The sequence below is a fragment of the Macroventuria anomochaeta genome, assembly GCF_010093625.1.
Source record: "Macroventuria anomochaeta strain CBS 525.71 unplaced genomic scaffold BU25scaffold_45, whole genome shotgun sequence".
Lineage (NCBI taxonomy): Eukaryota > Fungi > Ascomycota > Dothideomycetes > Pleosporales > Didymellaceae > Macroventuria > Macroventuria anomochaeta.
The window spans coordinates 232,555-248,216 of NW_022985406.1; the positions used below are offsets into that span (position 1 = coordinate 232,555).

The 15,662-nt window shown below is 52.9% G+C and overlaps 8 protein-coding genes across 8 annotated transcripts; 6 read left to right on the top strand and 2 right to left on the bottom strand.

The window, feature by feature from the left end:
* Positions 1 to 425: 425 nt before the first annotated feature.
* On the top strand, positions 426 to 2,174 carry BU25DRAFT_415347 (alpha/beta-hydrolase). Its single transcript, XM_033707518.1, has one exon. The coding sequence runs from the start codon at positions 694 to 696 to the stop codon at positions 2,158 to 2,160; it is 1,467 nt and encodes a 488-aa protein (XP_033556604.1). The 5' UTR covers positions 426 to 693; the 3' UTR covers positions 2,161 to 2,174.
* Positions 2,175 to 2,502: 328 nt separating this feature from the next.
* On the top strand, positions 2,503 to 4,716 carry BU25DRAFT_415348 (uncharacterized protein). The gene is made up of 2 exons (XM_033707519.1): positions 2,503 to 2,654; positions 2,844 to 4,716. The coding sequence occupies exon 2, from the start codon at positions 2,854 to 2,856 to the stop codon at positions 4,414 to 4,416; it is 1,563 nt and encodes a 520-aa protein (XP_033556605.1). The 5' UTR covers positions 2,503 to 2,654; positions 2,844 to 2,853; the 3' UTR covers positions 4,417 to 4,716.
* On the top strand, positions 4,233 to 4,926 carry BU25DRAFT_212449 (uncharacterized protein). The gene has a single exon (XM_033701219.1). The coding sequence runs from the start codon at positions 4,453 to 4,455 to the stop codon at positions 4,822 to 4,824; it is 372 nt and encodes a 123-aa protein (XP_033556606.1). The 5' UTR covers positions 4,233 to 4,452; the 3' UTR covers positions 4,825 to 4,926.
* BU25DRAFT_495134 (uncharacterized protein) lies at positions 4,832 to 6,592 on the top strand (the record flags this gene model as incomplete). Its single annotated transcript, XM_033711833.1, has 3 exons — positions 4,832 to 4,841; positions 4,895 to 5,113; positions 5,163 to 6,592. 3 exons carry the CDS (start codon positions 4,832 to 4,834, stop codon positions 6,590 to 6,592), a joined length of 1,659 nt encoding a protein of 552 aa, XP_033556607.1.
* A 181-nt stretch (positions 6,593 to 6,773) lies between these two features.
* BU25DRAFT_462950 (uncharacterized protein) lies at positions 6,774 to 8,018 on the bottom strand (the record flags this gene model as incomplete). The annotated part of the gene is made up of 1 exon (XM_033710562.1): positions 6,774 to 8,018. One exon carries the CDS (start codon positions 8,016 to 8,018, stop codon positions 6,774 to 6,776), a length of 1,245 nt encoding a protein of 414 aa, XP_033556608.1.
* A 617-nt stretch (positions 8,019 to 8,635) lies between these two features.
* BU25DRAFT_462951 (uncharacterized protein) lies at positions 8,636 to 9,931 on the top strand (the record flags this gene model as incomplete). The annotated part of the gene is made up of 1 exon (XM_033710563.1): positions 8,636 to 9,931. The coding sequence occupies one exon, from the start codon at positions 8,636 to 8,638 to the stop codon at positions 9,929 to 9,931; it is 1,296 nt and encodes a 431-aa protein (XP_033556609.1).
* Positions 9,932 to 11,402: 1,471 nt separating this feature from the next.
* BU25DRAFT_495135 (MFS peptide transporter-like protein Ptr2) lies at positions 11,403 to 13,403 on the bottom strand (the record flags this gene model as incomplete). Its single annotated transcript, XM_033711834.1, has 2 exons — positions 12,919 to 13,403; positions 11,403 to 12,865 (listed from the first exon to the last, which is right to left on the bottom strand). The coding sequence occupies exons 1-2, from the start codon at positions 13,289 to 13,291 to the stop codon at positions 11,403 to 11,405; spliced, it is 1,836 nt and encodes a 611-aa protein (XP_033556610.1). The 5' UTR covers positions 13,292 to 13,403.
* A 12-nt stretch (positions 13,404 to 13,415) lies between these two features.
* Positions 13,416 to 13,983, top strand: BU25DRAFT_212480 (uncharacterized protein). Its single transcript, XM_033701220.1, has one exon. The coding sequence runs from the start codon at positions 13,540 to 13,542 to the stop codon at positions 13,825 to 13,827; it is 288 nt and encodes a 95-aa protein (XP_033556611.1). The 5' UTR covers positions 13,416 to 13,539; the 3' UTR covers positions 13,828 to 13,983.
* Positions 13,984 to 15,662: the final 1,679 nt, after the last annotated feature.

The window sequence follows — 15,662 nt, forward strand, 5'->3', positions numbered from 1 at the left end:
CACACCGTCGAGAGCCTGTTGAGCGACGTCTGTTGAAGGTGTAGGAGTGTCTCAGAGCTGCATGAGCACGTTGGGGTAGTCCCTCGTAGAGTACGTGACCCTGTCCAATAAGGAGGCGACCACACCAGCCGAGAGCTCTTTCCCAGAACTACGCGCACTCCATAACGGCAATTACTTACAAGTTCCATGAGCCATACGCACAAGTGACGATATTCAACATGCACATTTGGTACCGAAAGGGCGGGAATCATTCACGGCTCCACATCGACTTCGGCGAATTCTCAATCTTGGCGCGGACAGTGAGCCTTCCGGGAGCCTGGCACCGAAAGCCGATGTCAGCGGCGCAACTCATCCGAATCTGTCATAAACACTAACCTTTTCGTTCATAGCTGACCGAAAAAGCGATCGTCATCACCGTTTAACATATACGCTTAACTTTATGAAGAAAGGATCTACATTGTTTTGAAGATCCATATACGCTAAGATGAGCCGCGGACACTACACTCCTATTTTGACAACGAGAAACGACTCGAGCTACTCAGTCCGCTATGGCAATAAGGTACCCCATGCGCCATGAGAGTTTGAGGAGCTGTGATTGACAGGATGCATATATGTTGGGTGGCCCATAAGTATAGTAATTGGTAGGGCTCTATTCTGGCTTCTGGTACTGTGCTACATATCTTTCCCTTCAGGATGCGTTCGTTCACATCTCTGGCTGTCCTTGGCCTTCTTTCTCTGTCGGTCGCTGCACCGGCACCAGTAGCAGTTTCAGTCCCAGAGATTACACCTGCGCCCACACTCGATGAGGTTGCTACTGCGACAATCGAAGAACGGCAACTGCTTCCTAATTTGATCGGTGGTATCCTCGGTATTGTGACCGGCCTTCTCAAGGATGTGGATAGCGCTGTAGCGGCTGGCAACCCGTCAGCTTGCAGTTCCGCACTGGTCAAGATTCAACCTACAACAAAACCTACGGCCATCTCGCAGGTGCTCTCCAAGCAAGCATCTATCTGGGCGTCACCATCCCGAACAAACATCTATGGCGCCATCGCCACACAAGTGGCCAATGGCCTTGGACCTGTCCTTGATGGCACCCTCAACACCGCTCTACAGGGCAGCCTTCCTGTAGGAGAGAACAGCATCTCCAACAACAACAAAGTAGTCAATGGTCTCTACCCCAAGAAGTCCGGGACAACCGATGCACCTTATTCAGTCCCTGAAGCCAACCTACGTGCCGCAATCTTTATCCCACCCAGTTTTACCTATGGCAAGAAAACCCCCGTCCTCTTCGTGCCCGGCACAGGCGCATACGGCGGCGCTAACTTCGCAAACAACCTCCGCAAGCTGCTCACTGGCCAATCTTACGCCGACCCAGTCTGGGTTAACGTCCCTGGCGCCATGCTCGGTGACGCGCAGATAAACTCCGAGTACATTGCCTATGCCATCAACTACATCAGCGCGGTCTCCGGCAGCGTTGCCTCTCCAAAGAAAATCGCCGTCATCTCGTGGTCTCAGGGTGGTTTGGATACACAGTGGGTTCTGAAGTACTGGCCTAGCACACGCCAAATCGTGCAGGATTTCCTCCCCGTATCGCCAGACTTCGCCGGTACTGTGTTCGCTAACGCGCTTTGTCTGAGTGCAAACAGCCAGCTCGGTGCTGTGCCCTGCGACCCCAGCGTCATCCAGCAGCAGCGTACGTCCAACTACGTTCAACAACTGAGGAAGGGCGGAGGAGACAAAGCTTTTGTCCCAACAACAACATTCTACTCCGGCTTCTTCGACGAGATCGTCGAACCACAGCAAGGCAACGCTGCCTCAGCCTTCCTCCCCGCCGGTGGTCCCAACGCCCCAGTATCCAACAACGAAGTACAGACCGTCTGCGCCAATCAGCCGGGTGGTAGCTTCTACGGACACGCAGGCGTGTTGTTCAACCCAATCACATACGCTCTTATTGTTGATGCGTTGACACACCCGGGCACTACTGGGCAGGTTAGTCGCATCAACAGGCAGGCTGTGTGCGAGGACTACGCAGCGCCTGGTCTTGATCTTGACGACGTGTTGGCTACAAGTGGACTGATTCCTGTGGCGGGTGTGTTGCTGTTGGCGTATCCGCAGAAGAGACTCACTGAGCCGCCGCTGAAGTCGTACGCTACTTACTGAAGTGAGTATTGTAATTTGTAATTGTGAGCGTTTAGTTAGTCTAATGATAATACACACATGATTTTCACACGCCGTCTCTTTTGGTCTCGAGAAAAGCTTTGTGTGACAGCGCATGTGGAGCTCTAACCAACGCTCGTTCCCCAGGAACTACCCAGTGTCAGCAACGACACACAACGACAAAAACGCGTCGAATCTAGGAGTTATTTTTTTTGATGAGATGGCAACGTGACGATACAATGCAGTGCACAGCGTGGAAGTGTGCAAGCGAAGAGCTCGGTGGCGCGCCGATAAGCGGGGTTCATCCCGCGTCTGTTGAGCGATGGCAATAACTTTCCTTCAGCTCACGCATCGTCTCCTACCTAGACATCAACTCCTCCATTGTCACTCAATTCTTTACCAGTTGCGCGACCTCGTCTGGCCCACGTCGAATCAAGTCCCAAGTACGGCACGATTAGCCAAGATGGAGCCTCTACACAGGAACCCGCCTGATCAAGGTATTTGAAAGCAATCGCATGAGAACCGGTGTTCGCTGCCTAAATGTCTGTTCCGCCATCAGTTCCAGATGGAGGGGCAGGGATGGGGCAGTGATCTGAGAAATACGGTCTGAACTTGATCAGGTTAACGCCTGCGAAAGGACTTCATGCTTTGCGCTCCGGCTCAGAGACTGCTACTGACCAGTATAGGCCCTCCCTGATGGAATCGATCAATATCGCGAATGAACTCGCGAATGATGACAAGACTACGCGCATGGCGCTTGCGCCCAACGTAAACGACAGACTGCCTACCTTGGAGGGTCCACCGAATCGCGCGGGCAGGCTGCAGCAGGCCTGGAAGAGCTTTGAGAGACAGCTGGTCGCGTACAACCTCGAAGCGCGCGGTATACAGCGTGTTGAGACGGACGAGCGACAGGATTTGCGCGCGCTGGGATACTCGCAGGTTGCTATCATGTGGTTCTCGGTCAATCTAGCTGCTAACAACATCACGCTGGGCATGCTGGGTCCGGCGGTCTTTGCGCTGGGCTTTGTCGACAGCTGTCTGCTAAGTGTGTTTGGTGCGCTTGTGGGGTCGATGGTTGTTGCGTATATTGCGACGTTTGGACCGAAGAGCGGAAATAGGACGATGATCTTCTCGAGGTATAGCATGGGATGGTGGCCCTCCAAGATTGTGGTCATTCTGAACATCATTGTCTTGCTTGGATACGGTATGATTGACTGCGTTGTGGCTGGTCAGATTCTATCCGCGGTCTCAGGCAACACCATGTCTGTCGTGGTGGGCATCATCATTGTTGCAGTCATTGCATGGGTCATTACGACCTTCGGTTACCAGATCTTCCACTACTACGAGCGCTGGGCGTGGCTACCGCAACTCATTGTGCTCTGCATTCTAGCCGGTGTTGCAGGACCACAGTTTAATATCTCTGCCGCATCCCACGGCGACGAGAACCCGGACACTATCATCGGCAACAGGATCAGCTTCTTTGGTCTCACGCTTGCTGCAGCCATCACCTACGGCGGCGGAGCGGCAGACTACTTCGTATACTATCCCGAGCACGCCTCCTCCCTCAGGATCTTCGGCATGACCCTTTTTGGCCTGAGCTGCAGCTTCACCTTCGCCTTCGTCCTAGGCATCGGTCTCGCCTGCGGCATGCTAATCAACACCGACTGGGAAGCTGCATACGGCACCTCACAAGGCGCACTCATTATTGAAGCCTACCGTCCCCTTGGCGCATTTGGCTCCTTCTGTGGTGTCGTAGTCGCCCTCGGCCTCGTCGCCAATCTCATCGTACCAACCTATTCTTCCGGCATCGACGCGCAAATCCTCGGTCGCTGGGCCGGCGCCGTGCCTCGTGTGATCTGGAACACAGTTGGCGTTATCATCTACACCGTCTGCGCGCTCGTCGGGCGTGCCCATCTTGCTGAAATCTTTACCAATTTCCTTGCCCTGATGGGGTACTGGGTGTCTATCTGGATCGCCATCGTGCTTGAGGAGCACCTCATTTTCCGTCGTAAGACGGGCTGGAACTGGGATGTGTGGAACCAGCAGAAGAAGCTGCCCCTGGGCATTGCGGCGTTGGTTGCGTTTGTTGTGGGCTGGGTTGGCGCAATTCTTTGCATGGCGCAGGTGTGGTACTATGGGCCGATTGCGCTGCTGGTGGGTACTTATGGGGCGGATATGGGGAACTATGTAGGGTTTGCGTGGGCTGCGCTGGTGTATCCTCCTTTGAGGATGTTGGAGATCAAGAGGTTCGGCAGGTGAACGATGAGTAGGGATTTCTGGAGCTCGTCAGTGTAGATGCGCTGCCCGTCCACGGCAGTAGTGCTCACTGTGGTCAGCGCATTGATCTGCTCTCAGCATTGTCTCTGCTTGAAACTGTACACGATCAAGTGTCCTGCGTTCCTAGTAAGTCAGGACGTTTACAGCTCAGCATGCATTCCTTCACTTCAAATTTCCCTTTCATCCGAGGCGTTTTGTGTTCTCTTTTCTCTCTCTCACCGCGACTTCCGCTTCTTCCTAGCCAGGCTTGGCAGTGCGTGCCTTCACTGCGACTCCCAGTTCCGACTGCCCTACAAAGCTTTGACGACCTCCAGCCTCCTCGACGATCGTCCCCTCGCTATCCCACCGCACCGTATCTGCTCCAACCGCATCCGTCACGTCCCGTTCTAGCGCCAAAATGCCCTCCTGTAGGCTTTCAAACTTTTGTGCATACCGTGGCATCGAGTTAACCCACACTCAGATGCCGATATTGACCTCATTAACCTCGTAGGCCCTAGTGAGGTTGCCGTCGCGAGTCCCACAAGCACTGCACCCATCACCGGCAGGATGGTAGCCAATCGCTGCAAGCCAGCCCAGCGAGACAGCTTCTCTGACCTCGCAGGCATGATGAAGGCGAAGAAGCCGTACACGCCAATTCCCCCTCCTTCACCGAGGCCATCATTGTCAATTGCTACCAACGGTGAGCTCACAGCACATTTTGATGGTGACAGTGTACTGACTTTCTCCAGGCATGCAGTTCGCCAGCCGTGTGGGCAGCGGCAGCAGCATCCTCTCACCATTGGCGAGGCCGTATCGTGCTGATGGCTCAGTCGCAGCTTATCTCCAGGATCAGGCTCACTCACCTAACACTGCAGTGGCGTCGCCTTCCCCCGAGTACAGACAGAAGGACATGCAGCGCCTTGAGTCGGTGCTTCAAGAGCTTGAGGACCTCCCAATCGATGACAACGACGACAACAACGCAACAGTTCAGCAGCGCAACCGCACGGTCGAGCCTCTGCTTCCAGGCTTCGAGCTCCCTGCAGCACTTCCCGTACGCACGGGACCGATTTCTCCGCCTACACCAGCCGCGTCGACCAAGCCTGCGTTGCCGGAGGACCCCGTCGTGCGTGTTACCATGCATGTTTGGGACTCCATGGGTAGAAACCTAGAGGCACTCAAGGAGGAGAAGCGGGCGCTGGAAACCAAGATCGCGCGCCTCGAGAAGCCGAAGGCCACATCCCAGGTTGACGACTACAAGGCCGAATTAGAGACGCAGATTGGTAAGCTCCAGTACCAAAACGAGAGCAACAAAGTCCAGAAGGCTACAATGGCTCGAACTCTGTCGGAGAAGGACATTCAGATCAAGCAATTGCAGCTGGACTTGGAGAGCGCTCGTGAGCGACTAGAGTCCGCAGCAAGCGCAGCCAAAGGCTACGACGATGTCGTTGCAGAACGTGACTACCTCCAGGCTACCCTAAGAGAAGACAGGATCGGCAACTCGCGTCTTCTCTCTGACTTGACCGATGTCAAGAAAAGCGAAGTCGAGACCCTCTCAAGGAAGGTTGAAGACCTCCAGGAGGCACTCAGGCAATCCAGGGATACGGCAGCCAACAGCCACTCCAACACTGACGAGTATAAGACCTTAGCGCAGAACCGTCTTCACCAGCTCAACCAGCGCGAGAAGCTACTTCGTTCTACCCAAGAGAAGTACGCAACCGAGCATACCAAGGTCGGTGAGCTCGAAGACCACGTTGAAGACCTTCGGCGTAAGCTCAACCAGGTCGGCGACCTTCAGGATTTGCTGCGCGAGAAGAGCAGCGAGTGTGACCGTTTCCGCGCCAAGCTCAAGAATCAAGAGAAAACCGTTGAAGACTACAAGCAACGTACCTTACGTGCTTCCAACGACGGCAAAGCCCTCCGCGGTGCCGCGCACCTGGTCTTGCCCCAACCGAACACCAAGCTCTCCACCCTCGTCCTGGGCTGCTCCGAATGCTACGCAAAGAACATCACCTGTGATAATAAGGCTCGCTGCCGCCACTGCACGGAGAACAATGAGAAATGCTTCAGATGGCGATGCAGCCTTAAGCACATCCTCGGTCAATGTCCGAATGTTCCATGCAGCTTCCCTCATGAGAGTGATGGTTGGCTCTTACAGACTGACCCAAGGCCTCAATGGTAGGTGTAGCCGTGTTTGGACAAAAGGGAAAAGTTTGGTTTGGAGGCGATAATATAAGTCGACAGGCGTTCAGGTAGGACACAAAATGGTTCGTAGTCTCCAAACATAAACTTCTACAAATGCAATAACAACAACGCGATAGCGCCTTATATTCCCCGAACAGCCGCCATCATCGTCGTATGGTTCACTCCGGTGACCCTGTCTCCTCATTACCCCGTCTCCTAGGCCCTCGTAAACTCAAATTACTCGTGTTCCATCGGCTTCTATTACGACCCGTGGAGGTGGTCAGCAAGTGTTCTATCGTCACTGAACTGCGCAGATACGCGCTTGCCCATTCTCTGTCGTACAGCATAAGCCGCTCCTCGAGGTATTCGTTTCGCCTCTCGAGCTCTTGCATCTGTCTGGCCACTGCCTCCTGGCCCGAAGGCCTCCAAGCTTTTCTTTCCTGCTCCAGATCCTGCTCCTGAACCTCCCGCATCTCCACGAGGGCTTGGCAGTCTGCTTCTACATTGGCCAGACGTGCATTTTCTGCTGACAGATCCCTGACTGTATTTTCCAAGTTCCGCTTATCGCTCTCAGACTTTTCCAATCCCTGTTTCAGCGCATCTATTTCCTTTGCAGTCGTGTGCGGTGAAGTCACGACGCCCTCAGCTCTCTCATCAGCCGCCTTCTGAACATCTGCAACTTGACGTTCCGATGTCCGCACTCTGTCTTCCAGACACTGCACCCGTCCTTCCGCCGCACTGACTTGCAGTTTCAACGCCGCAACCTCCCACCAACTCGCCCTCAAATGACCTTGCAAATCTTCAATCACCTGATTTTCCAGATCTTTCTCGTTCACCATCTGCTTCATCTTTCGCCCCTGCACCCTCACTTCCTTCTTCGCCACCCTGACATCTTGAACGGCTGCCGCTTTTTCTGTCACCAACCGCAGACCTCGCGAAGCCAGGTCGGCAATTTTGGTCTGCATTTCGACGAGCAGTCGTTCGGGGACGATGATCTGGTCTTCGGTGCAGTGCGTGCAGATGTGGACGTGGTATGTGTTTGAGGGGGCTTGGATGGAGTAGAGAGGCGTGATGTCCTGCGCGCTCTCATCCTCCTTTGGAGCTGGTGCAGGGTTCTTGGAGCGCATATTGGCGACTGCGAGGTTGATGTCTTCCGGGCTCATACTTTCATCTTCGTCTAGAGCTGAATCGGAAGAGGAGGGTGAAGAAGCATGCGACCAAGTCGTGGGAGAGATCAACTCCGTTACATCAGCCTGGAGGCGCCCAAGTTGTTCTTGTAGAACGCTCAATGTGACGGCAGCCTTCCCGACGGCCTTGGTGACAAGTTCCTGAGAGCAAGGTAGAGGAGATGCTGGGGAGGGGTTGGGCGACTTAGGGGTCGAGCTTCGAGCTCGGCTACTAGTTGTGGAATCGTGAGGGGCCATGGTGAGTGCTGGAGGTATTCAAGACGTTGAAATGATTGATGAAGCTGAGAGACTTGGGAAGAGCTGTCAGTGAAGGTGCAAAGTGTAGCCGGGTGAATGTGGGGATATCGAGAGATGGTGAAGGATGGAGGTATTCGAACAATCCTAAAGGACGATGAGTTTCACAAAACTTGCGAGTCTTCCTGGAGGACTGAAGTGTGAATCTGAGTAAGTGTTGGGAAAGTGGAACTCGGTGCAGCCTGAAGGTCTTCGAGAATTCTTGCTGGAGTTGGGGGTGTGTAATTTTGAGGACAAGAATCTATACTGATGTGAAAACTGCGGTGGAGGATAGGCTTAGTGTGGGTTACAAAAGTTGGGCAAGAGTCATGCGATCAGTCGCAAAGGGTCACTCAAAGTTTGGTCCAATGCAGGCAGCGAAATTTTCGCTGTTGGTAGTGTTGGGTATATTTACCATGGTTTGTATAATTTGCTGACTATCCCCAGGCTCCACTCTAGACCCTTTTTATAATCTTCAAGCGATTTGTTTCTAACTCTCCAAATATCTCAAGTCTTCACATATCAAAAGGTTCTGAAAAAAATCCTCCAATACATTAGCATACCCTCGTTATTGCAGAAACATGAGCATGTCGGCCAAGAAGATCCCCGGGTATGCACAATGCACAACTTCTTCCCAGGCCAGAGCCAGCGATACCGCATCTGCACGCAAGACCAGGCGTGCAGTCGAACCCACCGACAGGAAGGATAATGCTTTGTCCGACGGAGAGCCTCATACAGACTCGAACGCCTCCATGCTGTCTGATTTTTCTTCAGAGGATGAATCAAGAGTTTCGACGGTAACTCCCTCACCATCGCCATCTTCCGATAGGGAGCATCAAAATCATCTGGAGGTCTCTGAGCTTGCTGATCTGTCTTTCAGCGAAACTGTGGTGGATTCTTCACCGTCGTCATCGCCAACGCCACCACTGTCGCTCGATGATGGAATTCAAGACGAGCTGGAGACCTCCAAGCTGATATATCTGTCTGACGAAGACGCAGCAAGAATCAAGGCGCTCATCGAGAGATATGAGGGCCTTCTGGGAGAACCGGTGTCGACCGCGCTCGAGCAGGGAGCTCCAACACCTTGTTGTATACCTCCAGGCGGCGTCATCTGCACTCCTTCAGAATGCTCTGAGAACCTCCAGGCATGCACACCAATGAAGATGAACCCAGACGTCGACATCACGTTCGAGAATCGTGAAGGGCTGCAAACTACCTATCCAGTGTATACATGTCATCACACTGAGGACACAGACATGATCGTACTGTCGCAAACGGTTTTGGCGGAGCTTCACAAGGTCACAAACCAGCCGACTGACTCCAAGGCTACATATGAGCAGGAGATTGGGAAACTCAAAGAATTACTTGACAACGCGGATCCAAAACAGGATGCCGCTGTGCAGGGAAAGGAAGACGCTCGAGAACCTGAGAGCGTTGCATTGGAGGCACTCAAAGTCGCGCAAGAGGAAAACGAAGAGATTGAGAATGTGGCCGAGACGCTGAGGCAGCAGCTGAGTGCGTCAGAATGCCAAAATTTGACATTGGAGAGCGAAAACGAGTCTTTGAAAAAGCAGTTGAGGGACTTCGCCGAGACGGCAAAAACGGCTATGATCGATCTTGATACCGCTAGATCGTTCTTGAAAACGCATCAACGAGATAATGAGATAGCAGTTGCCAAGATCAAAGAGCTGGAGGATAAAATTGCGGACCTGGAACAGATGTTGCAGGTAAAGTTGTTTGCCACCGGGAGGAGAAGAAACGGAGATACGTATGTGGACATGTCGTCCGTCGACATCGAACAAGAACAAGGAAGTGCAGAAGCGGATTCCGGGTGGGGGCCAGCAAGCAGGTGGAGACTGGGGAATTGGCGAGCATGAAACACTGACGGGATGGACCACTTGGAGAGTGGTCTACAGGAGCAATTGGAAGGTATAAGTGCAGACGAACTAGGGAAGCGGTACAGCAAAGTACACGCAGAAACGGGAATGGCTTTTATCATCGCTTCTTTGTCAGAGTCCGACTGTAGATAAGGTTTCATTGTCAATTCTGTGCTGCCCTCGGGTGTGATGCTTAGGGTGCCGGTTGAGGTAGAGTTGTGTGTAATGGACTCGAGAAATTGCACTGTACTATTCATTAGTGCGGCTGCGTGCGTCTTAATAGAGGTTTCATAGCCATCACCGTTCGTGACGATCGAGTAAGACATCAAACGGTTTCCAGGACTGCGCAAGAGGTCCAGAACCGTGGGCGTAGAGGCCAAGTATCTCTTGACTAGGATGGGCGGATTCGGTCTGATTAAGTATTCGTGCCTCCGGGAACATTGGACGTGATGATAACGATCGTATGATCTTGAATAAAGCCGACCGGCGACTCAATCCATTTTCTCTCGATGGAAAGGTGCTTTTGGTAGAGCCGGACCTCACGATGTTGATCTGATCTGCTGGACCGATACCGGAATTGAGCTTGGTGGCCGAACTTACTGCATACTGTTGACTGCGGTTCCTCTATTAAGTATACAGCCAGCTTGTGCTTCTGCAGGGATGTCGGTACACCATGAGTTGAGTCCAGGCCATAGTCGCAGCGCATAGTTCAGACTGGGAACATCGTACGCGGTGAGCGTATTGTTCCAGGACGTAAGGGCATCACCTCTTGATGAATGCAGAGAAGTTCCACTACGTTCCAAGACGAGAACCGACCTGCCTGTCTCAACGAACCTTTCCGACACGACCAGTCCTGATGCTCCCCCTCCCACGACAATGTAATCGTAGGTGGAGTTGGAGATACGCACAGCACCGTTGTCCGAGTGGTATATCATGTCATTACCCTGGGCACAAACGCCGAAGAAGTTCGCTAGGACGAAAAGAGAGACGTCCCAGTCAGCGTGTAGCAGCAATGAGGGGCTCTTATGTTATACTCGTCGCGAGCGCCACTCGAGCTAATTTCATGAGTTGTGCATCAATACCATCTATGCTGACAGGTTTAGAGAACATCTGCAGCGGTGTTTTCGACGATCGTGGTAGGTGTCACAATCGATGTGCGGCGAGAACGTTCAGCAAGGTTAGTGGGGGCACCGATGGCGTGGCCCCGGGGTCAGCTTGCGGCGTCAGCCTTGCCAAGGTCCTTCTACGCCTTCGGGCACTCCTAACGAATTCAGGTGGCCTGCAATTCACGGGAAAGCGCCTTGTACAATCGGGTTATCTTTTGAATACAACCATGCACGGGGAACGGCAAGGCTTGTGAAGTCTGCTCTTTAAAACATCCATTCTTTTACGAACAGGCTACACTGGGTATAATCTCGCATCAATCATATATCATCTTTACCCTCGAGGTCGAGAAGTAATTAAGAGAAGCTTAGTACTTCTCGTTCTTTTCGTCCCTGATGCTGTGGACTTCGACGTGCTCAGCATCACCTTGGCCCCTACCACCAAGGTATTCACTCTTCTTAAGGTTGTTCAGAGCGTCTTCCTCGGCATCGGCCTTGCGGAAGGTGAAGTAGAAGCCAATGCCACCGATGGCAGCAATGACAGCGACGGATCCGTAGTTCCAGGTGAGAAGAGGGTCGTCAGACAGAGCGACAAGGGCCTGGCCAAGAGCAGCAGAGACCGCTGAGGTAGACAGAGCGATAGCCTGGATGGTGGACTTCATGTTCGCAGGAGCCTTGGTGTATGCGTACTCCAGCTTGGTAATGGAGGCAAGCACCTCAGACATACCGACGAGGCCGTAAGGGAACACCTGAACCCAGACCGAGATGTCAGCACTGCAGTCCTTGCCAGCCTTGGTGAGCTTGTTGATCTGGTTGCCGCAAGGGCTCATCTTGTAGATATAGTATTGGGTAACGCAAGCTGATACCATAGCCAAAGAGCTAAGAGCGAATCCAGCGGTGATCTTCTTGATGGGCGAGAGCACGACGCCGGCCTTGCGGAGAGCGGGGTAGATGATGAGATCCATGATCGGAATGACGATGACGATGAAGATTGGGTTCAGCTTAGCAACAATGTCATTGGGTGTACTGCCCAAGTTCATTGTGCCGGCCTGAGAGACAAGGTTGTTCATCATCTGGTTGTAGGCGAGCCAGTACAGAGGGTACCAGAGGAAGACCTTGCAAGCAAGGACACCACGACGGACCTCATCAACCCAGGCATCGTCGAAAGTCATGAAAGCCGGAAGGGACTCGCCACGGGCTCGCATCTCGCTAGGCTTGATACGGTCCCAGAACAGAGGGTCCTTAAGGATATTCTTGCGGTCGCTCCTTTTGAACGCATAGCGGATAAGCTTCCATGCCTTGCCCATAACCGAGCCGGTAGGAGGCGTCAGCTTGTAAGTCTTCTTGAAGTACATGAGGATGAGAGGACAGAGAAGGTAGCAGATGGTCGGCAGGGTGAAGCTCAGCCAGAAGCCAACAAAATGCTCAGAGTACACCATAGCGAGGGATCCAGTGATCGAACCAGCGTTGATAAGCATATAGAAGTAGATGTAGATACGCGCGGTGGTGGTAGCGGGATCAACAATCTCCTTCTTGCCGTCCTTCCTGGTGCGAACGTAGGCCTTCTGGTTCTTGTACTGCTCGGCGATGAGAGGAGAGATGTTGGACTTGAAACCACCGGTACCAATGCCCATGATGACGAGACCAACGGAGAAGATACCCATGGCAACCTTTGGTTTGACAATAACCTGAGGGATGGCTGAGAAGATCAAGATGATGTGGCCGATGATCGAGATGATGTTCGCCCATTGAATAGTCTTATATCGACCCCAGTACTCGTCGGCAATCCAGGCACCAAACAGTGGTGTGAAGTAAGACCAAAACTGATTAACTGGCTTCAAGTTAGTTGTCGATCTTTGGTGAAGACAAACTAGAGGAATTTACAGGTCGTCATTCCGGTTGAAGCTCGCTGGCCCATGTTAAGCGCACCGGATCCGGGCTTCTTGAGGAAACCAGCACCGGTCTTGCTGCCCGGGGGAAGCTTCTTCTGAATGAAATTGACGAAGACAGCGGCTGTTCCGTAGTACGAGAAACGCTCAACGAATTCGACACTGGCGACAGTCCAGGCCGTCCACGGGATGCGACCAGCCACACGGGGAAGGGTTGCCCACTCTTCCTCAGTGGGAAAAGGGCCTAGCAGCCTCTCATCTTCATCATGAACCGAGTGGGATTCGCTGACATCGAGTGGGATCGGATCGAGGGCCGTTGCGCCCTTCGTGATCTCGAGGCTGGCCTTGGTGTTGACGTTGACAGCCATTGTGGTCGGTGATGGACTGGCGGTTGGAACTGCAAAGGGTAGGGAGGAAAGGTGCAAGGAGGCGCGCTATGGCGTGCTACTCAATCTCGGCAAGACCCTTTGCACAAGGAGGTGTAAGTCAGAAGAACCCACACGACTGATTCCTGGTGGTTGAAGCTGGCGATGCCCCTCTTCATATATGCGCAATGCACTGGTCCAGGCCAGTACGATAGCCCGGAGTTGCACAAGGATATTACACGCGACACTGGATGCGTCTCCACCTCTCAAAGGCAAGTCATTTGTTATTCTGGCCTGTTATCACCGGCCATATACTCCAACGAGGCACCCAAGACGTTGGAATTGCGCCTCGTACAATCGAAGGATCACAGAAGCGTTGCTTTAGCTCGGTACCGTTGCTAAGCGCATTTCTCGAGGCACCCAAGGCCGTGGGACAAGCCCAGCCCGTAATGAGGCCCCCGGGTTTACGACGAGAAAGGGAGGAGAGTAGGAAAGTCAACGCCAATCTATGCAGCGATGTGGCCACGATCCGCCGTTAGAACGTTCGAAAAAGAGTCTCCAAGCCCATGCTAAGATGGAAAAGATAAGATGGTGGAAGCTTCCTTGCAGTGGCGGGAGAGTGCCCAGGGCCGCCAAGGTGTTACAATAATGAACTTCCTAATCAAGCCGCGGGCGATGGTAGCCAAGGGCTTGGTGCCAAAGTGGCAGGATATCAAGGTTCCATTGTGACCACCTCCAACCAGAAATCGAGCAAGCGCTTCGTGATAACGGTTACGACACAGCAGACGGCGCCAGTTGAGGCATGATGATGGTATTGTGGCTGGCAATTGCGCGAAGGAAAGGACTTCGCGCTACGGAAAGCACTGACGCCGCATGGCTGCACGATCTCTGCGGGGAAGACCGTGTCCACAACGTCCTCTGTACATCACTCTGACCATCACCACCAGTATCATGGCGTAGCGCGCAAACCAATCAGTGATCGGTATTGAAAGCCACAAGAAAAGGATTGCATATGAGCTTCTCTGCATCGAAGCGCTAGGGATGAGCAGGTTTGCCAGGGTAGAAAGAAATCCTCACCTCGCTGTGCTGCGGCCCAGACAGGCAGTAATCCCTGTCACACGCGCAGGACCATACCTCTCAGAAAGTAGTTAATAATGTCTACACGATCCTCGTGTTACACTTCGAGTGGCGACTTTGGCGAGATTGCATTACATTCCGATGTACCTACTGCTGATGCTGATAAGGCTGATCAGTGCTGAACTTGCCGACTTCGCACTCACACAGAGGATCTTCGTGGGCTGCTCCTTGGTCCTCTCTGGTACTCTAAAAGGGGTCGCATAGCTCGAGACTCCTATCCGCCATCGGCGAGAACATTGCGGCAGAGGAGGAACGCCCTCGGCCAAGTCTTGGGTCTCTTATATGTCACCAAATATCAGACGACCGTTCTTGAATGCATCGCACGAGTCGATTGCGCGCTCTGGCGTTTCAAAACCGAATGTTGCGGCGATATCTTGCTCCACGCTGTGATCGACCATTTCCAGCAACCATCCTTTCTGGAATAGCCGATGCAAAGCCTCCCTCTCTCGATCTCTGTGCCAACTGTTCGAAAGTCAGTAACGCCACTTGATTGCGCAGAGTCATAGTCGATGCTTACTCATTGGCCGGCTCATCCTGCTGACTTTGATCGTAGATCACCGTCTCTAGCCAAACGTTGTTTGCCCAGCTCGAGCTAGGCGGATGAGAGTATCGCGAAAGCAAAGCATATGGCCCGTAGCTGAACGCATGCTGGACAAACACAATAGCACAACTCCTTATCCTCGTGCCGACCCATGTTGGACATGTTAGGCTCTATGGGTCAATGAGCGAGCGATGCAATCGTTCGAGGAACGGCGGTGAGTAGTTCTGGGTATTCTGATCAAAATGCGTTAGTGTAAGGGTATGTGTGACAGCGAGCTCCGTAGCAGTAGGGGGGTTGTCTCGTAAGATTAATTGCTACCGTTCTCTAGCCATTGTGTGCCCGATTATCTATGCACTCTCGCCCGTATCACGCTAGCGTCCCGACGGGTTAGCGCCATCGTCCCGACACGTGACAGCCTACTTCACTACGGCACTGTAACCCCGTTACAGTTATTCTACAAACAGGCGGACACATGTACCGTGTCCGTGCGCGTAATGCGCCGAAATCCTCACCAAAATAGCCTATTTCTAGTACTCTTTAAGATAGTCCAGCTCTTTAGCTAGAAGAGACATCAAAAAAAACTCTAACGTAATCGATCACCGAGTTGTCCGCATCACCAAGTTGTCCGGTTCCGCCAAGCCCACAACCAAATCTACCACCACCCACAATGCCACCACCAATTGATCTTGAATTGTT

What these genes read in the sequence shown, in the direction of transcription:
- BU25DRAFT_415348 (XM_033707519.1), top strand. Translation starts at nt 2,854, where the DNA reads ATGGAATCGATCAATATCGCGAATGAACTCGCGAATGATGACAAGACT.
- BU25DRAFT_212449 (XM_033701219.1), top strand. Translation starts at nt 4,453, where the DNA reads ATGCGCTGCCCGTCCACGGCAGTAGTGCTCACTGTGGTCAGCGCATTG.
- BU25DRAFT_415347 (XM_033707518.1), top strand. Translation starts at nt 694, where the DNA reads ATGCGTTCGTTCACATCTCTGGCTGTCCTTGGCCTTCTTTCTCTGTCG.
- BU25DRAFT_212480 (XM_033701220.1), top strand. Translation starts at nt 13,540, where the DNA reads ATGCGTCTCCACCTCTCAAAGGCAAGTCATTTGTTATTCTGGCCTGTT.